The 27,169-nt window shown below is 43.8% G+C and overlaps 1 protein-coding gene across 5 annotated transcripts; it reads right to left on the reverse strand.

The window, feature by feature from the left end:
- On the reverse strand, window positions 1-27,169 carry fam49a (family with sequence similarity 49 member A). 5 transcript variants are annotated; one of them, XM_055872297.1, is made up of 12 exons: window positions 27,050-27,169; window positions 11,807-11,858; window positions 6,967-7,046; window positions 5,509-5,630; window positions 5,183-5,288; window positions 4,856-4,992; window positions 4,608-4,685; window positions 4,191-4,307; window positions 3,956-4,035; window positions 3,682-3,808; window positions 3,426-3,496; window positions 1-3,095 (listed from the first exon to the last, which is right to left on the reverse strand). In XM_055872297.1, the coding sequence occupies exons 3-12, from the start codon at window positions 7,037-7,039 to the stop codon at window positions 3,032-3,034; spliced, it is 975 nt and encodes a 324-aa protein (XP_055728272.1). In that variant the 5' UTR covers window positions 7,040-7,046; window positions 11,807-11,858; window positions 27,050-27,169; the 3' UTR covers window positions 1-3,031. The 5 variants fall into 5 exon arrangements, with proteins under 5 accessions (XP_055728272.1, XP_055728276.1, XP_055728273.1 ...); XM_055872301.1 differs by lacking the exon at window positions 6,967-7,046 and adding an exon at window positions 7,245-7,324; XM_055872298.1 differs by having other exon boundaries at window positions 11,801-11,858.

Genomic DNA, 27,169 nt, shown 5'->3' on the forward strand with positions numbered 1-27,169 from the left:
CCAGGTGCAGAACATGTACCAGTTTAATTTTAGGTTCACATATTCATTCAATATAAAGCAAAAGCCATTTATAAACATTGAACCAAAGTTCCAAACCATTAAAAAGTATTGTCAGTTAAAACAAATCCAACTAATATTCAAATATCTCAATATTCAACACAGCTTACATACAACACACAATAATAATAATAATAGCATGTATTGTGCTGAAGACATTGTGTAGTTCAATACTGACTGACGTTTGACAGAAATCTTTTTGGAATTAAACCTTTGAAACATCCTCAGTATATTGATGTATCAATATCATACGTTGTACAATTAGCTTGACATTTCTGACAGTCCATGTACAGTATTCATTCATTGCATATATACATTGCATCCATCACACACAAAAAGTATGGCTCACACTTGTCACAGTGCATTATGGATCACCAGAAAATATAGAAAATAAACAATTAACATGAATGTTAAAATCCATGGAGGATATGACCTATTTTTTTTCTTAAGTTTGTTAGTAGTATTGTATGTCATCACGATGAGTAATGTTACAGAGATGCATTGAGTAAGGATTTTATTGAAGCTTGGATGACAAACAGATATTCACTGTGTGGATTTTAAACTCTATAATAGCCCTTCGTCTCATTTCACATTAACACTGTAGATCCTAATAATTTACTGTATAATTAAATACATTTAATTCATAATTCTCTGAGGTTGGTGACTATTGCTGACTTCGTGACAAGAAAAAGGCACAAGACAGGCTACTTTAGTCTAGCATAAAAGCCCATTAATTGTCGTAGGGTTGTGGATTTCTCTAATAAGGAAAATATGAACAGGACACATTTGTAAAGGCTTGGCCATTGTTTAGTAGCCTGAGTGCTAGTCTGTGCTATCATGCCAACTCCCTGTCACTCATTGTCAAGTGACAAATGTTTGGCTTGACAATGACAGCATGCGAGTTGGTAGGAGCACAAACCGATCTGGGACCAGGCCAATTGTTCGCATGCTGCTCAACATGACATAGGCCTATTAGGCTGCGTTAACACAAGCAGACCAATTCTAATCTTTTTCCACTAATTGGTCTTTTGACCAATCAGCTCTTTTGCCAATAATTGAGCAAAACATCAGAATTGGGCTGCCTGTGTAAAAAGCCATAGTCTAAAATGGTTAATCTCTGCATTTCCAAATCATAAAAAAAAGCCACATGCGCTTGGACAGACAGGATCGAGACAGCAGCACAACAAGTTACCGCGGATTTTCTTCAAGTCATTATATCAATAACAAGCGATTGTCTGACCGTCACCAAACAACCGTTTCTCCAATTCCATAGAACACCACATATTTCCAGAACAAAAGCCACTCACAATCCTGACATTTTGTAGATCACGTTCCAATATCGTTCTCCTGTTAATAATTAGATGAATATTATTTACCGCTGAACCAAGTCAAAGATACACCAGTGCATACATGCTGAACGAGCTTCGACAATACTCCTATAATGCCCCTTTGGTCAATGTTCATTCGCATGAAACAATTCTGCACACACAAAAAACTCTTCAAAAAGGACAACACCAGGGGTCAACACCAGTCTGAAATTGACATATTTAATCAATCATCAAACCAAGATATGGAGTGTAGATTTAATCTTGGAGTGCCTCCAAAAACAAAATCAGTGACACAAATATATTTGTACAGTCGGATGTAAGTGAGAGTATAGGAGTGAGCGACAAGGCCTTATGCTACAGAATGGTACTTTGTGTGTACTGAAATGATAACTGCTATGGGTGCATTTTTAGGGATTTCTTTTTCACCCTACCAGAAGTGACTGTCTTGAAGTGTGACCGTGGTCCAATTCTCGACCCGTCTTCTCAAAGTGTGCACTCGCTCACACCCCTTCATAGAACGGACAGGTGTGGGAACTCCCTCTAGTCTCGTCAACACTTACACCAATGGTGAGGGAACGAGTGTACACTTCAAGTCGGAGAATAAAAAATGGGACCACAATCAGACTGAGGCTTCACTGGTCCTTAGAGGATAAAGGAGAACAACTAGGAGAGAAGACTCATCAGAATCCCCGCTATCCTACTACCAGAGTAGATATCTCAAAAAGGAAGGAATTGTTTTTGCCACTGCGGGTCACTTAAAAATAACCATGACTTAATTTGTATTGAAAGCTGCTTCTTTGAGCAATGGACTTCTGTTAGATACAAAAAGGAACACACCTGATACATGAAAAATAAAGAAAACTAAATGACATACTGTATCCTCAACCTCCTGCCATACAGGCTCAAACATTTGGTTGATTTGTTTATTTCTTAATGGCACCGTCACTTCCTTGCCAACGAAGCACAACATCTGCCAACTTACTGAAAAAAATTCAAACGAAAGCCATCATCACTTTCCCCCCTCGATGCTTCCCCTCGCTAAATTCCAAACCAACCTCTAGTTCCTGGGTAGGAACTACAGGCACTCCTGTAGATCTGATAGGTTTGAACAATCTTCCCCTTGCCTTCTGATAGACTTGGTGGAATTTGCGCCATATTGCTTACACCTATCCAATCATTCCGATCTACAGGGATGGCTAGGGATTGGGTAGCATGGTCTCAGATCAGTTTGTGCCGTCTTGCCAACATTGAACAACCATAGGAGTTAGGAAGACAACGCAAAGTGATCTGGGACCCGGGTCGACATCAATTCGGAATTCAGCTCCTGTTGACAACGAACCACCAATGATGACGCTCCTTTCATTCGCCCGCTCACTCACAGGAACCAACCGGAGTGCTTGTTTCATCAAGTGCTGCTTGCCAAGCTCAGTTTGTAAGGCTGAAAGGTATATCCACAATTTGTGCTGTAAGAAAATTACAGTATAGCCAATTCAAAGTAAAAGGTACATGTTCTATATATGATTCAGTAAGTTGGAAGGAATGACTATGTAAATACAAGTATTAACATCCAGTCGTTTAAATTATGTAAACATATACATCTTTTTTTTGTGTGAGGTCAGTACATTGATCCTCGTTCGATAGAAATGTTACTGGAGCATCGCTCGGATGTTTTTTGGAGTGGACTCGTCATTCAGGTGTTTTGTGGTGAACCTGAAAGAGAGAGCAGACTAATGTGACGCAGGCCACGGGACAGAAACACCTCGGTGGCAGCTGTTTTCAGACCTTTCTAATCAAAACAGGCCATATTAATTAAGGTGTCTAAAAAAGATATACTGGAGTCACGTGGTCTGTTCGCTGTATGACGAGAAAATGCTTCCAGCCAAAGAGCACCGTCCATTACATTGTCAAAAACTGTACGCAGCACTCCTACCAAAGCGCCATTTCTAAATCATTTGGTATTTCAGAAACTTTAGTAAGGTTGGACATTACCCGTCTTCCTCATCAGAGAAGTACTAAACTGAGGTGAGGATAGAGACTTACTTGAGGGCGTTCAGGAGACCTTCAACATTATCTGCTGGTTGTTCTTTCAGGACCTTTATGCATCCCTTCATCTAATGAAAAACAAAAAAAAATATTTACCTTGAAATACATGTTTAAAGCATTCGAAACACACACTCACCCACATTTCCCATTGACGCGATTTAGACGAAAGAGCGAAATGACGCATGCTAACACTAGAGTAAGATTGGGGCTTCAGGGTATTATAGAATTAGTATGTAATAGAGGTGGTGCTGACGTCGATCTTGGAGGACTTGTTGAAGGCTCCGTTGGGATGGACGTGGTCGTACAGGATGATGACTCCAACCATCACTCTCATACAGAACAGCAGCGTGTCCTCACTGTTGAACCTGCTCGTGTAGTCTCTGGAGAGAGAGAAGAACATCGACACACACTATTCAATTAAAAAGTACACATTGAACCGTGTTTAATAATGGCATCAATAAACATAGTGTTGCTCTGGATATATTTTCCCTGGAAGGTCGCGCTGCTAAAATGTCAAGTCAACTCACGGTGTCTCCAGCATGACTTTACAGACGCTGGCCATGGTGCTGAGAACGTCAGTGGTGTTCTCCAGGGGTAATGTCTTATTCTGGGGGGGGAATAGAACAAAGTTACTATTATCAACATAACACCAACTTGCCTCAAACAGACTGAACAGTGCCGCTATCAAATTAAACACAAATCTGACCATCAAATCGTATCACAGAGCAGCAAACAAAGAGGAAAAGGACTAGTCTCTCTCACCTCGGTTACGAAGTTTGTCGTAGCTGTGCTTAAGGTCTTCAGCATGGGCGTCGCCTCGGCGTAGAACAGTGACATTCTGTTGGCCATCTCATTGTTGACCTCGCTCTCGATATCCAACTAGAGGGACGAGACAGGCGTAAAACACAGTCAGGCTCAACGTCTGATCCATCTTTAGCGTCAAGGCAGACGAGACTGGATGGCAACGACAAAGGAGTTCAGACTGCGAACCAGGCCCAACCCCCCCCCCACCAGATGAGCTATTTTGTCACATTGGATCTAAAAATAGACATGACTAGGGAAGCAAAATTCTGGTAACTTCCCCAAAATTGCAAAGTTTTTCAGAAATCCCGGTTGTAGAATTGGGAAAGTTACAGGATTTTTGCAACCCTAGAAATGACAACGCTTTCTCTGACTCACATTCATGTTGTTTATCCTGTTTCGACTGATTGTCCTCCGGTAATAACTGAAGTCATTCTGAATGGCAGGAATTCTCATCTGGAAGACAGGGGACAATCATTCAGTACCAACATAGACAATATAAGAACTCTTTACCGGAGGGAATAAAACAGGTACAAAACTTTGCACTTTCACAGAAATGATGTGTGTTTAATTAAAAAGTGTGGTTTGATGATGTAGCGTTCCAACAGCAGTCATGTCAGTCCGACCTTGAGTTCGTCGAAGCGCAGGGTAAAGTGGAGGATCTCAGCAAACTGTTTGGCCAGAGCCTGCTCCTTCTCCAGGTGCTGGGTTGGGGTGTAGGGGGGACACGTCAGGGACTCCAGCAGGCCCTGGAGAGCCTTCTCTACAGGAGCAGAAATACACAGATATTACGTTACAAACATGGAGTGAGGTTTTAAACAAGCCAGGCTCTCCAGCAGGCTACACATGGCCCCCTCTACACACACCAGGAGAACGAGAGACCAGGTTGTCAAAAATACTTTAGGTCATCCCCCTCTGCGCTTCTTCGTGGAGGGATTGAATGTTGCACTGACCTAGTCTCAGGGAGAAGCCGTAGAACTTTTTGAGCCGTATGACTAAGGGGCAGACTGAGTTCCAGGCTCTCTCCTGTAGGAGCATGTCATTCGGGTTCTGAATGGCCTGGGGACACACATACAGACACAAATGGTTAAATATACATCTATATGGGATATATAATATATATATTTTTTAAAACGGGTCAGGGAATTGGAAGTCATTGAGATCATTAACAGAACGATAAATGTATAGGTTTGTTTCAGTTTGTGTGTGTGTGCTGAATAGGAATAGCCTATGGTCTACGACTGTGTGTGTGTCAGCATTATCCAGTAGATATACATACATCTCGTATCTCCTGTCCTGCTCCCTTGTAGGCCTGTAGGCCAGAGAGAATGCTCTCAGAGTCCTGGAGCACCGTGTTCACCTGGTTCCATACCTCCCTCTCACAGTCTGTAGGCTGCGCATCTGCCACACAACAACAGTTAGCCTGGCTAGCTAACAGGCAGCACAGACAACAAAACACTGTACATGAAAGTCATACACATTCTGACAATTTGGTGTTTAATGATCATGTGATGAGGCAAACTGTACGTTTACAGGAATTGGGGAAGTTCCCATGTGTATGACTATCGGTTTGTCGAAAATAAATGACGTACGTATAGGCCATTTTCCTCGCACCGTAAAACAACTTCTAAGCAATTAATAGAATTAAATCAATTTACTTTAATCAGGGAATAAAAAATTAAAAACATTCAGCAAGCCCGACAGACATGAATCTCTGGAATCAAAGCTAGACTAAATCTAAACTCAAAGCACGACGAGACAAAGCAAGGCTACTCTGTGGTAAAACAGGTGAGCAGCAAGGTCTCTCACAGTATTAAAGCAGCATGACCTGCTCCTCCCTACCAAGCTACAGCAGATTCACAGCTCTGCCCTTTAGAAGGCTAGCTTTTCAAAAGCATACTCATGGCATTTTCTTATAAGCTGCAGCTAACAGTCAGCCTACAATATTTTCAGACAAGGGCTAAATCTAGAAATTCAGTTACAATACGGACTGTGGGGAGTATTTGCATTGTAAAACATTCCCCTACTTCCCTTCCTCTATGGTAGATAAAGAGTGATGTTGACGCTATGACAACAAGGGATGAATGAGGTTACCACTAAGGAATATGCTTGGTGTGAGCGCGTCCCCCAATTGTGTGACTTTAAGCTAAAAACAGGGTATTTGAATATGTTAAAAAACAATTCAGCTGTCGTGTCTAACCTACATTATGTGTAGGAAGAGGGCAAAGCAATGAAGACGCATGAACGCATGCAGCATGAGACGCTATTGGTTTACGACCCCTACGCTAGTTCCAACTGCATCTGGGCCTAGTCTAAGATCTCTACTAGCGGGACAAGCAAAGACCAACAGGAGGTCAGGACATATTAAACATCCGATAGGAGAAGATCGTTTTAGAATGCGTCATTCGCTGGAATGAGACATTATGAGGAAGATGACAGGGTGCGTGCAGAAACAAAGACGCCGGCATTTCAACAGATATCACTTGGTTAGATGATCGACAATAGACAAGCAATGGGCTGTTCTAGGAGCAGAGGGACTATGAAGCATGCAGGTAGACTAGTAAAAATAAAGGGTCAGGGACAATTCCGGTTCATTTCAGCCAATAGGAAAAATATATATAAATCTAATAGGAAGCGAATTGAAATTGTCCCAAAACCCTGGTTAATAAAGGAGCTGAACAGAAGTGAAGATGTAGAGAAGGAAGAAGAACCCAGGCCAGGCAAAAGCTGTGCTCACTTTCAAAGTCAAGGAAAAAGTTTGGCCCCTGCTCGAGCTCAGTGCAAGTGAGCACTTTTAACAGATTCCCCATTTGGTTTCTGAAAGAGAGGAAAGCGAGAGAAGAAAGGGAAGTGTGTGGCGTGTTAGAGAGATCGAGACAAGTACAGAGACGTCGCCACAGCTTTAGGTCCAGGAGTGACCCATAGATACAAACCACCTGCTTACTGACAGAGTATGGGAAGAGTTTCATGGTTACAACCTCCTGTCAAAACTCCTGCACACTCCTTCAGACTTACTTTCAAAGTCCAGGAAAAAATGTGGATAGTTCTCTATTTCCCTTGTAAGGACTTTTAGAAGATTACCCATTCCAGCAAACCTGATCAAAAATGAAAAGAATGATAAACAAAAAAAGGTAAAAATCCTTTTAGATGCATTTGAATATATTTACAATTCAATGTGTCAAATTATTCAAGAGAACATTCACTGTGGTAAAAACATTAGGTGATTATAAAGATAGAAGGCATTTATTTCTAATCCCCTTGGAACACATTTCACAGTATTATATAGTACAACAGAGGTTGTTTCAACTCGTTTCTGTCCTTTGATAACCACAGCGACAACATTTTGTGTAAAGTGAAAGTCACTAAGTCGCAGAGGCCTGACTGATAAGTGGTTCTCTCACACAGACACTCAAGAGTGAAAACAATATTTTAGAGGCCGCTGTCAAAACATTCCAGTCCATTGGCATTCTCTCACCAGTGTGTGTGTGTGTGTGTGTGTGTGTGTTACAGTTATGTGGGGTGTCTTCTACCCCAGCGATTCAGAACTGGTGGGTCGCAACCCACATTTTTGAATGGGTCATGTGTGAGCAATTTATTATATATATATATATTTTTTCAATATAGACTCCAGCCTGAACTTAAACCAGTTAGAAAGTGTGTAGAAACGATATTGAACTAACATTTTTGAATCATTTAATCTCTGAAATGTTTTTCTTCAATCACAGTATTTTCAATATAGGAGCAGTGCTATTTTGCAGTGCTATTTTGGTGTTTGAAGTCTCAAATGAGAGTTTATGAACATTCAAGAATATGGGCAAAATGTTATTGACAATGAGAGGTGGGAATGTTGTTCCCTTGTCATATAATTTCTACATTTACTATCAATATAGTACTAAAAATTGCTTTCCAGATTGTATTTAGCCAATTTTTTTTTCTTCCGCAGCACAAATATTAGGTCTCGACTGAGACAACCTGGTTCAAGCAGAGGCAAAACCACTACTCTACATCAAGATATATTGATGTGATTTAGTTGTGGGTTAGGCGTTTATGGACTCCATGTACTAGGCCTGTGTAATGGAATAACACAGTGGCTCCTCTATGTCTCACAGTATGTGTGGTGTGTGTGTATTTAGGAGGCCTGACGAAATTAAAACCAGATCTTCAGGTCCAGCATTTAGAAGATGAAGTTCTTTAAAACTTCTTCAGGATCCCCCGCGGGACGGCTGAGCTAACGTAGGCTAATGCGATTAGCATGATATTACAGTGAAAGAATACCATGCTATTGTTTGAGGAGAGTGCAGAGTTATGAACATGAAAATGTATTAATAAACCAATTAGGCACATTTGGGCAGTCTTGATAGATTTTGAACAGAAATGCAATGGTTCATTGGATCAGTCTAAAACATTGCACATACACTGCTGCCGCCTAATGGCCAAAATCTAAATTGCGCATGGGCTGGAATAATACATTATGGCCTCGCTCTTGCAAATCAAAGATACAATTTTTTTTTTCTTCGTATCATCTTTTAATCAGATCTAATGTGTTATATTCTCCTACATTAATTTCACATTTCCACAAACTTCAAAGTATTTCCTTTCAAATGGAATCAAGAATATGCATATCCTTGCTCCAGGTCCTGAGCTACAGGCAGTTAGATTTGGGTATGCCATTTAAGGTGAAAATTGGAGGGGAAAAAAGGGGGGCAGATCCTTTTAAGAGCTCAGTCTTGTTAAATCAATAGGAAAGGGGTGTACGTCTTAAAACACCATTTGAGACACCCTTTGAACCATTTCATTGGGAACAACAACAGGTGGTAATCATTTCCAGAGGATAGGCGACTTTAAGCACTGCTTAGGTCACTAACATAATTATACACCAGGCAAGGTACATCAGAGGTTAGTGAACATGATCACCATTAAGAGAGGCTGATCTAATGCAGTGGTTCCCAACAAGGGGTACTAGGTCCCCTGGGGGGTAATGCAGTCACGGCTGGACCAAACAGAAGGGGGAGGGAGGGAATGATCAGGATGATCCAGCTCGTTGGCTGTTTGGGTCTGCTGCTTTTTCCAGATACCAGACAGTAACTATTAGGTTGGTGATACAAAGACCCACTGTTACAGTGTGCTCTGCACATGATCATCACACTGCATGTCTCCCACATTGCATCTCTGAATGGAAAGCTCTTCAAAGTGATCGGCTAACACTTAACAAGAAAGCATTATGTAAGTCGACAAGTCGATCAATCCACTTTCAGAATCTTCAGCCACTCGCATACTCCAGTAATCCAGTTTATTCCATTTGAGGGGTGCATCACCTTTGCATCACTTTTGCCCACTAGGGGCTGCTGTTGGCTCACGTTGATTATTCCCAGTACAGTGCTTCATTGAATGTCCTAGATCAGTCGACTACTGGGTTTGTTTCTCTCCTTTCATAACTTCTGCATACAGCAGTTCTAGATAGAGCTGTATGGTATAAAGGCTTTTGCTGCAGCCCAGCACTAACACCACCAATTCAGCTAACCGTGGTCTCGAGACCACCAATCCAGTTGAATCAGGGTGTTCGTATAAAAGCCTCCAGTGGGAGACCAACTGCAGTTGTCAAAGTCCCAGACCGTGTCCCAAATGGCATTGTATTCCCTACACTTTGCGGCACTATTTTTGACCAGAGCCTCAAGATCAAAAGTAGTGCACTACATAGGACATTGGGTGCCATTTGGGAAGCGACCCGGTGGAGAATGTGGAACATGCCCCTTGGCCAGGCTGGATGATTCTGTTTATCAGGCTCAAATGGACTCTGTAGATTCACTACCGTTTCCCGTCTCAGTCTCATGTGTCACACAGAGAAATGGGACGAAGAAAACAAAATCAACAAGTCCAGGCCCAGGGCCAGTCTAAACAAGCACAAGCTAATATTCAGAGAGGGAGATAGTTAGGCTGGGCATCACCATAGTAACAACATTGTTGCCGACTGGCTGCATTAGTCACCTTACTGTGCCCTGGAACTTACCGGATAGTAGGCCTAAGTTCAGCTCAATGTTAGGAACACTGACTACAAACAAACATGTCCCCATTCAAAGAATTCCTAGGAATAAGAGACCTTAACGGTGTGAGATAGTCTTCAGTAGACTTCCCGCTATTAGACAAGGCCTTTCCAGCGTAACCCTCCGTCTGCTAAATGACTTAAATGTAATGTAAATGTAATGCCTCTCACAGACAGAAGGGTAAATATGGCAGGGAATTCAGGACATGCTCAGTTCCACTGTCAACTATTTAGCTGCATGTTTTAACCTGAAAACCAACGATTGAGTGATTTAAAATGTTCCCCTCTTTCCGGTCTTGGATTGGCTCAACCTGGAAACACGATAACTCACTAAAGAAGTCTTAAAACATTATTCTCTTCTGCCAGCCTTAAGGGGCAATCCGCAGTTGGATGTAGCAACTGCAGAATTCCCCTTTAAAAAAAAGGGCCTTGTGTATCATTATAATCCATGTCTTAAAGGGAAGTCTTTTAGGAGGTCAGAAAGCAATACTGCTTTAACAGTCTGTCTAAATGTCAAGTCTAAAATGGTTGTTTTTCTCATTTTCTCTGCTGTGCGAGTTGTCCTCAGTAGGGCTGGTTTAATACGCTCCATAACACTGTCCTGATTTCACTTTGACAAATAGAACGTCATTGCCACTGGTTGTCACGCTTTGTGCTTCATAATTAAAACTCAGTGCAATTAAAGTCAAAATGAGTGGAATGCTAAACGGCTTTCCTCGCTGCGTTTATATCGAAACAACCGCTGTTGGGGAAAACACAGTGCCTAGAGAAAGAAAACTAACTACCACAACTTCTGCTCGGGGTTGAAACCAGGATATCACTTTGCTGCACATATGTCAGAACTGCAGTCAATTTATAACTAAACCCTCAAGGGTGGTTGCCCAGACCAAGATGTAGTCCTACTCCTGGGTGGTGTTCAGTACAGAATGGGTGAAAACTATGAAACGGAGGATGTGCAACAGAAACAGTTCCAATAAGAACATACATTTTAGTTGAGCTTTCCTGATGAAAAAAAAACATTTGGCAACGGTGTGCTCTGCTGAACATGACCCAGGTCTTAAAAATTCCACTTCAAGGGGGTTTTCATGCAGGAGTACACCATCTGGGTCTGTGCAACCAATAGACAAACATCATTGGTGCAACCCCCTCAAACATGTTCCAGTGTACATTACCAAATAGCTGTGAGAACATGGCCGCAGATTCAAAGAGAAAGTCGTATATATTACATAACAGAGAAGCTAATCTTAGATGAAGTACCATGTAATCATGGAAACCACAGGAACATTGTTACAGGGTTGTATCACGTCACTGAATGAGTCTAGTGTGGTGGTGAGATCAGGCCAAGTATAATACGTTGCAGTGTAGGAGTGCTGATCCAGGATCAGTTCTGCCTTCTAGATCAGAATGAATAAGATAATAAGGAAAGGGGGGGGGGGGGGCATGATCCTAGATCAGCAATCCTACTCTGACACGCCTTATGAACACAGGCCCAGGTGTCAGGCGTAGCTAAACTGGGATAGAGATTGGTTACCTGTACCTTATCTGGCGGAGGACTTGGCTTCCCTTCTAGAGCATCCACTTCTTAGTTTCTGAAAAAAATAAAGACAGCTTCTGTCAATATCTCATTGTCGTGCATAATATAGTGCATTGAACATCTAAAAGCAAGCACTGTCAATGAGCGTCAGATCAACAGCGAAGTGCAGACGCCTTGTTACGCATCTTTGACTAGGTACGTGTGTGTGTACGGCCAAACAAACAATATTAGGTTTCCGTTGATCAACTAAATTACTCAAGAGTGAAAGCGGCGTTGTAAAGTAACGACGGCAGGCGGGCGAAGGCACCACGATTAAAACGCATCTCTCAGCTGTCCCAGGTTAACATCCTCCGAGCCCAATGAAGACCTAGCCCTAACCCTCCGAGCCCACTAACCCAGACCTAGTCTGCGGGGAAGGAGCACGCGCACACCAACTACAGTGACTGCCACAGAGCACATGTGAGATGCCACAGCTTGGCCCCGTTGTAATGAGTCAAGATATGTAGAGCAAAAATATATGTCACGTTCTGTATTTGTCCCACATACCGTATGGCTTACTGGGTCGTCAGAATTCCATCACTGTTGGTTCACTATCAGATCTCCCTCATCTAATATTGAGGAATTAGAATGGAAATTAGGCTCCAGGGCAGCGCAGATGCAAACTTTGTTAACAGAATGGCGGCGAAAACAGTCCAAACTTTGCATCTGCACTATTCAAGTAGATGTGTTTTTGTAAAATGTTCTGTAGAACTTGTTAAAAGTAGTCCTTGTATGGTTTGTTTAACTTTGCAATCATTAGTTTTTGGTTTGGCATACTTTTAAAGTGAGGAGAAAGAAAAAGAATCTGAGTCTCAGCATCATTCTGTTACTGTGTAACGGCCCGATATAAAAATACAAATGGGCAAGAGTAGGTAAATGTAAAAGTACAACATGCTAACAAATCATTTAACACCCATATCGGCCAACCTAAGTATGTCAGAAATCCTGAAAAGAAGCGAAACACGCACCCATTTTCTCCCACCACTGTGTGCCAACATGTAGGCAGGGAAAGGAAACAGGACAACCCTGAATACCTTACACAACCCAGCCAAGGTGTAGAGAGCGAAAGAGAAAGAGAGCTAGGTAACACGTGCTGAGCTTGTATCACTGAGACGAGACAAAACACCAATCCCCGTTTCTTGATTTGTCAACACACAGATGACAAGTGTGTAAGCAGCAGTCGCACAAACAGGACTAAAGTACACTCACACATTCAAATTGTATTTGTCACATGCGCCAAAAACAACAGGTGTAGCCCTTAACGTGAGACGCTTACTTACAAGCACTTAACCAACATTGCAGTTCAAGGAAGAGTTAAGAAAATATTGACTAAATAAACAAAATAACGAGGCTATATACCGAGTCAATGTGCGGGGGTACAGGTTAATGTAAATAGAGGGGGGCGGGGGGGGGGGTCAATGTAAATAGTCCAGGTGCCCATTTAATTAAATTGTTCAGCCGTCTTATGGCTTGAGGGTAGAAGCTGTTTAGAAGCCTCTTGGACCTAGACTTGGTGCTCCCGTACCGCTTGCCGTGCGGTAGCATAGAGAACAGTCTATGACTAGGGTGGCTGGAGTCTCTGGCAATTTTTAGGGCCTTCCTGACACTGCCTAGTATATACGTCCTGGATCGCAGGAAGCTTGGCCCCAGTGATGTACTGGGACTTCACACTACCCTCTGTAGCACCTTACGGTCAGATGCTGAGCAGTTGCCATACCAGGCGGTGATGCAACCGGTCAGGATGCTCTCGGTTGTGCAGCTGTATAACCTTTTGAGGATCTGGGGACCCATGACAAATTTTTTCAGTCTCCCGAGGGGGAAAAGGTGTTGTCGTGCCCTCTTCACGACTGTCTCCTTGTGTTTGGACCATGATAGTTTGTTGGTGATTTGGACACCAAGGAACTTGAAGCGCTCGACCCGCTGCACTACAGCCCCGTCGATGTTAATGAGGGCTTGTTAGGCCCTACTTTTCTTATAGTTCACAATCAGCTCCTTGGTCTTGCTCACATTGAGAGAAAGGTTGTTGTCCTGGCACCACACTGCCAGGTCTCTGACATCCTCCCTATAGGCTGTCTCATCGTTGTTGGTGATTACGCTTACCACTAGTGTCATCAGCAAACTTAATGGTGGTGTTGGAGTCGTGCTTGGCCACGCAGTTGTGGGTGAACAGGGAGTACAGGAGGGGACTAAGCACACACCCCTGAGGATCCCCAGTGTTGTTGCCTATCCTTACCACCTGGGGGCGGTCCATCAGGAAGTCCAGGGTCCAGTTGCAGAGGGAGGTGTTTAGTCCCAGGGTCCTTAGCTTAGTGATGAGTTGTGGGCACTATGGTGTTGAACTCTGAGCTGTAGTCAATGAACAGCATTCTCACATAGGTGTTCCTTTTGTCCAGATGGGAAAGGGCAGTCAGGAGTGCGATTGAGATTGCGTCATCTGTGGATCTGTTGGGGCGGTACGCGAATTGGAGAGGGTCTAGGGTTTCCGGGATGATGCTGTTGATGCGAACCATGACTAGCCTTTCAAAGCAATTCATGGCTACCAACGCGAGTGCTACAGGGTGGTAGTCATTTAGGCAGGTTACCGTCGCTTTCTTGGGCACAGGGACTATGGTGGTCTGCTTGAAACATGTAGGTATTACAGACTCGGTCAGGGAGAGGTTGAAAATGTCAGCGAAGACACTTGCATGTTGCTACGACACAGATACACAAACACACGCACACACTACTCAGTCTACTGGGTTTCCCTTAGACTCAGGAATCGGTTCTAGCGACAGCGCATGACTTAAGGCCCAAGCTTATAGCTCCGCTTCAGGGCCTCTGGTCCTGATGACAGTCCCTTAGCCTCCTGCTCTGGTGGGTCACAGAAAACACACTCTGAGTGGACTGAGAGACAGATCTGCTTCTTCTACCTCACTCCTCGTCGGTCACAGCAAATAGTCCTCACCCCCCACACCTCCATCCAACCTGGCTGGCTGTGGAGTGAGGGAATAGATGGAGAGGGCTGGGCTGGTCCCATGGGGCCTGTTGTAGTGGTGGAGCAGAAGTCCTTATATGGGCATAGTGGCAAGCAGGAGGATCTCCGTGGTTCAACGCACGAGTGGTCTTGTCCTCGACACGCTAGACACTCCATTACTCACCACACGCAATACACACACACACCTAGGCAGCCAAAGAGCCATGTGTACAGCACAGACCACTCCATTCAACACACATTTTACCGATGAAACAGACCCTCTTCCTCCCTCTCCCTTTTTCTCTCTCTTTCTGGAATGATGGAGAGATTCAGTCTGCACTTCCCCTGAAAGAGACACAGCAGGTACTGGAATCAGGAAGAGACTGTCTCCGTCCCAAATGGCATCCTATTAACTATTTAGTGCACTCATTTTCACAAGGGCCCATAGCACTCTGGTCAAAAAGTAGTAGAGCACTAAAAATAAAATATAGTGCCCTTTGGGATAGAGAGAGAAAACAAGAAAATAAACATGTTTTTCAGCAGAGAGGAATTTTCCAGCCCGGTGACCCTACCACAGTAATAACAAACACCAGTGTTGTACCTAGATCAGAAGAGATAGGATGGTGTGCATCTCTAGCAGAGAGTGTGAAAGGCTTTGGACATTCAATGTTGAGGCTGAATCATGGCCTGTCTCTTGAACAGTGATGCCGTGTCGCTCCTTAGCATGATGAAGTTAGCCTGGGTGCCAGGCTGTTTCTGCTCTCTGCCAACTCCTTATGGAATTGTCATGCTAACGACAATGGAGTAGACAAAAGCACAAACAGATCTGGGACCAGGCTATGACGAAGAGTCTACAGGAAAAGTATGCTTAGACACACACACAGCTAATGAGCTTACGACGTATGCTAAGGCTACATCACAATGGCTAACTATCTAGTGTAACACGACAAAAGACTTCCAGTGTGTGGTGCTAATCGAATGCTAATTGATCCGTCAGACTAGTAGTTGTGTCAGGGATAATGGTTGTTCCCCTCTGACCCCCAGGTCTCCTCTCCTGTCAGGAATTCTGGACAACGTGATCCACCTCCGCGCATGCACACTTTGCTGAGAGCCTGCGGCCTCCTGTCTAGGTGCTAAACTGTTGCCACGGTTACTACGGGCCATTGGACAGGGTTGGGTGGGGGGGGGGAGCACAGGAGATGACATTTCTGTAGCGGAACCCCACGGGGGGGAAACACACCTCACCAGCTCTTTGTTACTCACTGACACAGTGAACCGGAACACTCAGTCAGTCAGACATTCTACTCAATTCTGATTCTACTGAAAGTGTTCCAAGCAGAGCTAGAACCCCTCTCATCTTGTTCTCATTCAGACCGGGAGGGGACGACTTCCCTTCAGTCATCACATAAGCAGACAGATTTGAGGAACATCTTTCACAGACGCGAGAGTGAATGAGTGAGACAAACAATTCTCTCAGTCAGAGAGAGAAAGAGCGAGAGACGTCTAGGCCTAGTAAGTCGGCTTCTTAATGACTCCGTCAGAGTCAAAAGAACTCTTTGTATGGAAAGAATTTATTATCACAGCTACAGGCAAATGTGAAAATACACAAATGTTGGCCATAGTCACGGCCTGTATAGTGTGTCAGTCAGAAGGTCTGTTGTTGACGAGCTAACGGAGATCCCAGAATTCACCTGGGAATCCATTATTCACTAGAATGTTCTCCATCTCCAGCAGGAGAGCGATAGACTATGCTCAGAATGGAGGTCACCCAAAGGGAGCCAATGGGAGTCTGGCAAAACCCAGGCGGTGCTCTCCCCATGCTGCCGCCTCAGGATTCCAAGATGTCCGTCTCTTTCCCTGTGTGTGTGCGCATGTGTGTACAGTGTAGCAGCAGCACTCGTCGCTGTCTTGGCAAAGTGTTTTTCCGGTGGCGAGACATCTGCCTGAGCTTAGTGTGAGCAGCTCTTAACCGACAGACTGGCACACTCTCTCCAGGGTCAACACAGGGTTAGTGATGGAGGTTCAATGGACTGGAAGATCAACAGCGTCCCACGAGTAAACCACTCCGTGTGTCAGAACACCAGGCCATCTAGCCATCTCAACTCTGCACGGCAACAGCATAGCAGTCTAGCCCGTCTCCTCTCTGGCCACTGAAGCAGTGGATATGATTTAGTTAAGAGCACATCCTTTTTCTTTAGGAATATGATCCTTTTATTTAACCATTGTTTTTTGCCAGACATGATGACAGAACACATTCTGAGCCATTGGGGAAGCTGGGGCTTAGTAGGTTTAAGGGTCAATTCCTGTTCGTTCCGGATAAGAAAAATCACCTTCATTCATTCATTCATTTCAATTGAATGAGCAAAACAGAATTGACCCAAAACCAGCACTGAACACAATGCCCCAACACTAATATGCTTATTTCCACCAATCCCTTGCTTGGACTAGGGCACCAAGATGTGTTGACGGGAAAAAGGGACAAAGTTCACTGTTATCGTCACAATCAGCCTCATTTGAGACGTAGACTCCAGATCAAAGTCTGATTTCATATTAGCAATTCTGACCTTACCTGATAGTTAAAATACAATTTCCTTCATCTCTGTATATTCTTATATCAGCCAATAAATATTAGGAGCAATTGCTATTAATTAGTTACGTATCATCTTTAGAGGTTTGTGTTAGCAAAGTAGCCTAACTTAAGTTAATGAATAAAAAAATCTAGCCTACACATCACATCATTTTGTCTATGACTATCATGTCACCTCCTGTCCTACATTTGACAAGGACATATACACCCTGCTATTGTGCTGTGCTTGAAGACAGTAGTCTAAACACATCAAAACCAAAGAGAGCAGGAAACGCTGCTTTCTGTTCTTCCTCTGCACAAACCCAGCTAACTAGCTCAACTCGACCTAAAAGGCGTGGGAGAAAGTTCTCACCCAGGTGACTATTTCAAATCAGTGTACTACTCTGAGACAGACTGCTGCTGAGCTGAACATGGAGGGAAAAAAGGGGGGCAAATAAAAATAAAAAAACAATAAAGAGAAAGATAAATTTCCTGTCTGTCCTCCACTGTCTGTACACACCACGCAACTCAGCATCTTAGAAAACCACCAATTCAACCGTCAGTTTGAACATCTAGCTTAGTCATACAGCCTATCAAAATGTTAGTTACCATGCATTACCAGTTGATGGAAGATGAAGTCAACTTTTGGAATCCGACTCGTCAATAAATCGCAGGTTCAGAAAAACGTCAAACCAACCATCAGAGGAATGACGAGCTTATGATAGCATGGCATGAATCGTCGGACAGACTCTTTATATTGTGCTTTCGGGACAGCTGGAGAGAGACCACTGAACAGATGAAAGAGGAAGAGGTCAGGGGAGCTACTACTCATAAACGACAGAACATGGTCAGCATAATCTCCCCTGGCTGTATTCCACCGCTCTTATGAAACACGGTTTATTCCCCAACTACTGAAGAAATGGAAGTAACACCAACAGATTTCCAAGTCTAATTTTCAGCTTTTCAAACCAAGACTGCAAAACTTGCTGTAGGGCCAAGGCAGAGCGCATCAAATCAACACTAGAGTTTGAAATTCTGTCCGGAGGACGTTCGTAAAAAAGGCCTGGCAGGCGCAACTACTACTATTCAGTACAGTAGTACCAAATGTAAAGAGCGTGTCTTTTGACAGCCACCAATTTGTCTCAAAACCTCCCCAATAACACAAACTTGAATTTCGGTCCGTTGTAAGAATACAAACCCAAAAGTTAAAAAACGCCCCTCAAGCCAAATCCCTCAATTAGAGTAACATTTCATGGCGTTATTGATCATTTTAGCTTCATAACGACGAAAGAATCATAAAAAGTCCTTCTGAATATGTATTTAGCGACTACGTAAGGCTAACATCTGGCCTTGGTTTACATGCCTGTAACCTCAGAGGTGAATGTTACGAATACTCACTGTAGTACAGTAGTAGTGGAGCACTGTAGACAGGATGTTATACGGTAGCAAGGCAGTGTGTTTTGTGCGCCAATGCCTAGTCGACATCCTCCATTACGGTAACCTTTGAAAAAAATGATAATAACGTTTTGGGACAAACGTCATAGGACTTAGTGACTTAGGCTACCATATAAAATCATTTGTCACAGGCAAGCCACCAACCTAAAATGCACTAAGCTCAGGCTGAAGCATTTCAACTACAGCCTTAGCCTGCAACTGCATGCTCCACTTTATCACAACCACCATGTGGCTGTGGCGCACTCGTATCCATTCTTAAAGACCTTCCTCGCTACACTGTTTTGACTGGCGAGAAAAACAGGCTTAAAAACCTTGGTTAGGAGAGCAGAGCTGTGCCTCCCTCAGGCTTGGAGCTCCAGTAATGGGTCAGGGAGCTGAGCTCAGCTTCAGGGAGGCTGGCTGAGTTTTGCCCTTATATGGGCAGAGGGCATGGGGGTTGGGTGTGGAGGGGAACCTGCCTACCCACCCACCATGGTTGCCTTGCTTCCTCTGACCGACCGCCACATGGACTAGCCCTCCTCTGAAGGGCACTCAGCTGCTCACTCCCATTAGCACGGTTGGGCTAAAGGCTGGGGCTGAACTCAGACAAATGCACTGCAGCCCCCACATGTGCGTTTGTAGTAAGAGGGAGGGAGATTATGACGTCTGACGAACACTGTACAGAGGTTAAGGGTCACGACATCAAAGCAACATTTTCAATTTTAGACGTCGCCTCAGTCGTCTGGCTTCTTGTTTACCAAGCAGTGTAGACCTTCAATTAAAGCAAACAGTGGAAAGAGAGACAGAGACAGAGCTAAAGGGGTAAGGAGGAAACAGAGGTAAACAACAAGGGCTCTTTAACCAGTCAGCCCAGCCAGTCAGTCAGTGGCACAGAGAGACTGAGGGTTGCTGTGGTATTCAGAGCCAGAGAGGAGTGCCCTGCCGTCTGCCCTTACAACCAGTTCATTACCGCGTGGGACTCCAGGCGTAAAAAAAATCCTCCTACGTCGACCTCTCCGGCCTGAATAGCACTTCTGTTCTGGTGGTTTCTGCATGTCAAAAGCACTGAGATACAAAGGAGCCATTTCTCAGTGTGTGAGAGAGGAGATACACTACAGGCCTTTTTCCTGTGGGTGGAGACTGCTATGGCTACGCTAAGCTAGCTAGGCCCAACATGTAAGCACAGAAATGTTAGGCCTATTTGTCGTAAGATTTCAATGAGTCGCTTTTATCCTAAGCAGCTGCTATTCAGTAGATAATGTAAGAATCAAACCCACTCTGGCGTAACAAGCACTGACTGAGCGATAACAGCCACATTACACTGTATATTATTAGGACAGTATAGTTTGAGGATAATAACCGTTATAGAGTGTTGTCTGAATGAGATATAGCCTGGGCCTGAAGCCAGAGGTCATTACTCCGGCCGATCCGCTTAGGATGCAGTGGCACGTGGTTATGGAGGAGAGGTGTTGCACCTGCCCTTTTGGCTGTGGTCCATATCAGGCTGTCAAACATATCTAAGCCACCCCACCTCGTTACTTCCTCCTCCTCAACATGGTCCAAATTCCTCACCTTCGCACTGCAGCTGCCTGCCGGCAGGTTGTCGTCGGCAACACCGAGTTGAATAGCTTAGAAGTTATAGAACGAAAGACCGCCTATAAGGGAAGAGTGGTTCTCATATAAGCCTTCTTGGGCTTCCAACCTCACCGCCACACCGTTTTTTTTTTTGCTTTGTTTTTAAAAAAAAAATCTGTATTGTTTTGTCTTTCACTTATTTTCTTTGGTGCGAATAAATAAAACCTAAAATCAAAACATATCAGGAAATTTGCAAAAGAGGAAGAGAGTTGAACAACAAAGCTAACTGAATTAAATGTGCTCATGTTATGATTTGTTCTTTAATAAAGTTAGTTTCAGGACCTCTATCACACTACTGTCGAAGCATGCTCGCTCAACTTGATACATTTCTGAATATTGCACTTAATCCGTTGGCTTTTTTGGCGCATTCGGTTATTACATACTACCCAGAGATGGGTGACTGCACTTCTTTCTCGCCTGAACAATATTCCCAGTACTTTCTCAGACTGTTACCATTACCAAAACAGCATAAATCTCCCTCCTGTTGGAGCAGCTGCTGTAATCAATGAGCACGCTGAGGAGCTGAGAACAGACAAGCAGCCATGCAGGGGCCAAGGTTTACGGTCAAGATCAGATACCAGCTAGAGAACTATGAAAAAGAGCGGTAGGAATGCGTGGCAGGCAAGCTAACTCTCCAGGATTAGACCTACATCACTGACCAGTCTATTCAAACCGTAAGGCGACTAACGACTGAACTGTATGGCATTATTTGCCCGAGTGCATGGCTTACTGCTACTCCGCAATAAACCGGGTTTTAGGGCAACCATTGACCGGTTGTCAACTAAACTATTAGGGACTAATGACTGAACAGTTACTGTCATTTTTGGGCAGGTAACATGGGATGAAAGTCAATCACGTTAACGACTAGGATAAGGAAACTGGTGTTTCCAAAGCATTTAGGTGGCTTACAAAGAACTGTACTTATGGCAAAAAATAAGGTATATGAAATAGGCCTATGACAAAGACTGTTGAGGCGTTTTCAAACACAGAGATTAACAAATCGATATGAGGGAGTTGAGTATAGGCCTATTTGTACCTACAATATGATTCATGCCTCAGCTCTGGTTTCAACAACATTGCTTGTGTCCGTCTGATGGTCATTAGGCTATAGCCTAAACAAGGCAGAATTGTCTACGATGTCAATGTAGCTAACTAACAAATTAGGTAACAGTGTGTTTGACTTCATTTCAAATAGGCTACCAGTGGGAGAATTAAGCTTACTGTTCGTCAATTTTTCAACATTTATGAGGCCCATTTCCTTCTACACAACACACAAAGTGCTTTGAAAGGCTATTATCCCAGAAACCCACTCCAATTTGCATTCCGCCCCAACAGATCTACAGATTATGCAAATCTCTATTGCACTCCACACTGCCCTTTCACACCTGGACAAGAGGAACACCTATGTGAGAATGCTATCTACTGACTACAGCTCAGCGTTCAACACCATAGTGCCCTCAAAGCTCATCACTAGGCTAAGGATCCTGGGACTAAACACCTCTCTTTGCAACTGGACCCTGGACTTTCTGACGGGCCAACCCCAGGTGGTAAGGGTAGGTAACACAGCCACCACACTGATTCTCAACATGGGGGCCCCTCAGGGGTGCATGCTTAGTCCCCTTGCTGTACTCCCTGTTCACTCATGACTGCACAGCCAGGCACGACTCCAACACCATCATTAAGTTTGCCGATGACACAACAGCGGTAGGCCTGATCACCAACAATGGCGAGACAGCCTATAGGGAGATGGTCAGAGACCTGACCGTGTGGTGCCAGGACAACAACCTCTCCCGCAACGTGATTAAGACAAAGGAGAGGATTGTGGACTACAGGAAAAGGAGGACCGAGCACGCCCCCATTCTCATCGATGGGCTGTAGTGGAGCAGGTTGAGAGCTTCAAGTTCCTTGGCGTCCACATCACCAACAAACTAACATGGTCCAAGCACACCAAGACAGTTGTGAAGAGGTCATGACAAAACCTATTCCCCCTCAGGAGACTGAAAAGATTTGGTATGGGTCCTCAGATCCTCAAAAAGGTTCTACAGCTGCACCATCGAGAGCACCCTGACAAGGTTTGCATCACTGCCTGGTATGACAACTGCTTGGCCTCTGACCGCAAGGCATTACAGAGGGTAGTGCGTACGACCAAGTACATCACTGGGGCCAAGCTTCCTGCCATCCAGGACCGCTATACCAGGCAGTGTAAGAGGAAGGCCCTAAAAATGGTCAAAGACTCCAGCCACCCTAGTCAGACTGTTCTCTCTGCTACCGCACGGCAAGCAGTATCAAAGCGCCAAGTCGAGGTCCAAGAGGCTTCTAAACAACTTCTACACTCCAAGCCATAAGACTCCTGAATATCTAATTAAACGGCTACCCAGACTATTTGCATTGCCCCTCCCTCTTTTACACCGCTGCTACTCTGTTGTTATTATCTATGCATAGTCACATGAATAACTCAACCTACATGTACATATTATCTCGACTAACCAGTGCCCCCGCACATTGACTCTGTACCGGTACCCCCTGTATACAGCCTCGTTATTGTTATTTTACAGCTGCTCTTTAAATATTTGTTACTTATATTTATTATTTTTTATATTTTTCTTAACTGCATTGTTGGTTAAGGGCTTGTAAGTACGCATTTCACTGTAAGGTCTACACCTGTTGTATTCGGCGCATGTGACAAATACAATTTGATTTGACTAACCTCGCTCTTAGATTTCAACACAAAGCGTTAGTCTCAGACTCTCCGGATATGAATGAGAAAAGTGAAACGTGAGCAGGACGTTTGTTTACTGCCATATAACCGGGGCAGTTCAGTTCAAACACTTATTTCCCCAGACAGACAGGTTGGGTGAAACAGGAACTCAAACTACCAGATGATGATTTGCAGAGCACTTCAGAGCAGCGCAGGCACAGCCATATACAAATACCTCCTTTCCTGTCTGGCGGAAAAAAATAGAGCGGAAAAATAAAATCCTGGAAGCCCAATATTGAACAGAAACAAAACATCTGAAAAATGGCTACTAAGGCAGTGTTTCCGCTGCAATTATTTAGCTGTGGCGCTGTGCCACGGCAAAATCATTGCCTCCATGGCAAAAAAATAAGGAACATTGAAAAAAAATATTTCTGCTGAGGTGCACTTTGAAGATGCTGGAACAGTCCACATTTGCTTTTCCTCTGCAAACATAACGAGTAACAAATAGAAAAAATAAAACAAACTCCCCCGTAGAACAGTATCTGCGTGTTCTATGCGAGATAAATATTCCCGCCGAGGCACGGAATCAAACAGCCTGCAAAAATAGGCTATTATTTAGTATGCTACTCAAACTTTTACCGGCCGCACCGGTTTGCCCTTCATGTGGCCTGCGTATGGTCTAATGCGCGAAAGCCTGAATTCATGTAAAAATTAACAGAATAATTGAAGACAAAATAGGCTACCGCGTTGTTGACCTTCCAAACGCGTGACTTCACTCACGCAGCACCTGTTTCTACGATGGTGCTGTAGCCTATTCCCTGATCATAACATTTTCTGTTTATTTATCCGGTTAGGCCCAAGAACCATTTATGCATGAGCTAGGCTCTCCGGGCAAAGTAAACTTAGCAATGCTTCGTAATATCACGTGAGGAGAGGGAACATAAGCTCTGCGCATGGACAAATTAGAACATTTTAGCACGACACAAATAAGGGACAGTTCCCAGGTCCTCACACACTAGTTGACCATGCATAGGCTACATGAACACTGCTATGGCATGTAGGCTAAGGTTATGGACACGTACATTCTAACACTACCAACATTCATCGCTTCATTTCACAGATCAGAGAATTGAACAATATAGCCCAAAGCCATAAAGATCAGATGTATATGACTAAGATCACTTTACTGGTCATATGATGGTTCTGAGGGAGCCTAAAGGCTGGTTCAGGGATGAAGGGGTTAAGTCAGACAGCCAACCCATCTAGGCCTATTCAGAGGCATCCCAATCTTATCATCATGGCTGAGTCTGAGCAATGAGGCTCAGGTCTGTGCTGCTGCTGTCTGAATCCAGTCCATATGGCCCTTTAGCTGATTCAGCATGCTGCTACACCCTGATGGGCCATGGTAAACTGCCTGATAATCTGTAGAGGGCATCTGAGAGGAGACGGGGGGGGGGTTCCAGCCTGTCATTTTGGAAGTCGAACTGTAGGCAATAACAGACGGCAGTCGCTAGACTTTATTATAAGATTGTTATATATAGGCTAGGCCTAATGGTGTATTATTGTGTCCCTGAGATGTTAACGTTAAACAATTCTCCAGGCGTTGAAAGATCTGATCGTCTGACCCTTAGGCGCATGTCTTGAATAAAGCTCAGAGGAATTACTTGGTTAGCTAGGCCAATACCAAAATCAGATATTAGGTTATTGGAGGAAATCCGGTGGGATAATCAATGTTATGCCCCAAAATAAGATTGACACAAAGCTTGATTTAGACTTCAACAAATGACTACCAAAGTAAAATGTAGACTAGTTCGATTTAAAAAAAGCCCTTAAAAAAAGTGTTTTCAATAACGCGATGAAGACTAAAACATTCAAAGAAAATAACAATTCTGGCAACGTTTAGGTTAAAACACAAAAAGCACATTTGTGCAAAATATCAAATCAGACAATGTCTAAGGTGTTTGCTACTGGTGATAGGACACCGCAGGAGCAGCTCAAAACCACAATAAACAGCAACCCTCTGACTGGTTGTGAAAGTGGCAAGCGAGCGTATCCTGTTTTTCACTCAGTCAGGTGCACAAAACTGAGCAGAGGACATTTATGGATTAACTATTATTTTACACTGGCTTCTCTGTCAGCTGGAGAGAAAGTGGAGAATTTTGGGTGGGTAAACTATGCTGATATTTTATTTAACTAGGCAAGTCAGTTAGGAACAAATTCTTATTTACAATGACGGCCTACCAGGGAACAGTGGGTTAACTGCCTTGTTCAGTTAACCCACAGCTCAGGGATTCGATCCAGCAACCTTTGGGTTACTGGCCCAACGCTCTAACCACTAGGCTACCTGCCGCCCATGCTTGGCCAAGAGCTAATAGTTTACTTCAAGTTCTTTCGCACTCAGTCCCTATAACATGTTCATATGTTCCAACACATCACTCAACATGATATCTGGTGTCTATAAATCTGACAAAGTCCTCACAAAAACTGTACAGTAATTGAGTAGTCAAGGTTCAAGGAACCTCAACAGGGGGGGAAAAAACAATATCTTCAATTGCTCCAATTAGGTTACAGTAGGTACAGTATTGGCAGTATGACACTGTGGCAAAAACAAGGGTCAAGAGGAAGTTTAACCTACTTACAGAGTTCAGTCATTTCCAGGTCAAATTATCCCTATTCACAAAACCCCTCTGCCGTAACAGTGACAGCGCTGACTGAAGAAATGCTGCAACAAGATACATGGCGTTCCAACCGAAACTAAACACACCAAGAGGCCCTGCTCCCAACTCAGCGTTGAGAAGTGCATCTGTCGCTGTACGTCCAACCACCGGCAGCGTTTCACAATGGATCAGGCACAATAATAAATCAGGGAATCCTCTGGTGGTGAAGGAATAGCGCAGGCTGGTTTGGGCACACAGACAGAAACACAAAAATGCCAAGTATTTGGGTGGTCCAGTCAGCTAGCTATGTTCCCATGTCTAACCAATGAAGGTCCATTTTCCTGCCTGCTGCTGACTTGTTTGTGTGCCCATGATGAATCTGTTGGAGCTGCTCTCTCTAATTCGGCAATCACTTTCCCAGGAGCTAGCAGCAGAGTCATTAATTGGCAGTTAGTTGGTTGTCAAGTGAGAAACAGCTGTTGCGGTCTGATACTGGCAGAGGCACCCTGAAGTCAAAAATCACTAGACTCCATTGCCGGTTTGGCAGGTTGGAACATAGAGAGCCTATTCCCAATTGTATGGGCTGGATGCCCTGAGCTAGGAAGTAATTCACCGTTTTGATTTTGCTTCTAGGCATTCACCCGAATGCCTGAGACACTGGCCTGAGGCTAGTGATGTTGTAGTTATCAGTTAAATAGCAAGCTAGCTAACGTTAAAGTATGTGAAAAGATACTGTGGCCATGCTCAAATGGACTACGGAGAACTGTTGATATTCAACAGATTATCAAAAGCTAGTTTCACCTTTTCAAAACTAGGATGTTGTTATTTTAAAGTCGTGAACCAGTATGAACATGCAAGGCAGCAGCAGTAAGCAGCACACTTTAGCTAGCTAGTTGGCTCACTAGACTAGCAACACTACTGTCAAGCTCATGACCAGAAAACAATTTCATTGCCGAAAATAACTCCGTATTTGGAAGTTTTACTAAGTTTATAGAAATAATGATTTAGATACAAATGTATAGGCAATTGTTAGCTAATGGATTTAGCTACCTAACTCAGCATGTATGCATTCGTATTTTGAAAAACACACGAGTAGGCTAGCTACGTTAGCAATCTCACTTCCTGCGGCTTTTTCTATCCATGTGAACTCACTTGACACTAACTGATTCTGCGTCGCTAACGTTGGCTACACATTTCCGCGACTACCGTTTATCTTAATTTGCCAAACAACGGTTCTTAAAGTTGCTCGCTCAATTACACTTACCAGTGACTTCTTAAAATACTACTTTTGAATGGGAGATCCGATGTCTCTGCTCCCCGATAGCCCACTTTCACCCCCTACTTTCAACCTTAGAATAACGATGTTTTTTTCCGTGGACCCCTC

This window comes from Salvelinus fontinalis, chromosome 20 (genome assembly GCF_029448725.1).
Source record: "Salvelinus fontinalis isolate EN_2023a chromosome 20, ASM2944872v1, whole genome shotgun sequence".
Taxonomy (NCBI): domain Eukaryota; kingdom Metazoa; phylum Chordata; class Actinopteri; order Salmoniformes; family Salmonidae; genus Salvelinus; species Salvelinus fontinalis.

Bases quoted from the DNA above. Each gene is read 5' to 3' on its own strand.
- fam49a (XM_055872297.1), bottom strand. From the start codon at position 7,039: ATGGGGAATCTGTTAAAAGTGCTCACTTGCACTGAGCTCGAGCAGGGG. The intron at 4,993-5,182 runs GTCAGTGCAACA...CTGCTCCTGTAG, and splicing joins CGGCTTCTCCCTGAGACTAG to AGAAGGCTCTCCAGGGCCTG. The intron at 4,308-4,607 runs GTGAGTCAGAGA...TCGTCCCTCTAG, and splicing joins ACAGGATAAACAACATGAAT to TTGGATATCGAGAGCGAGGT.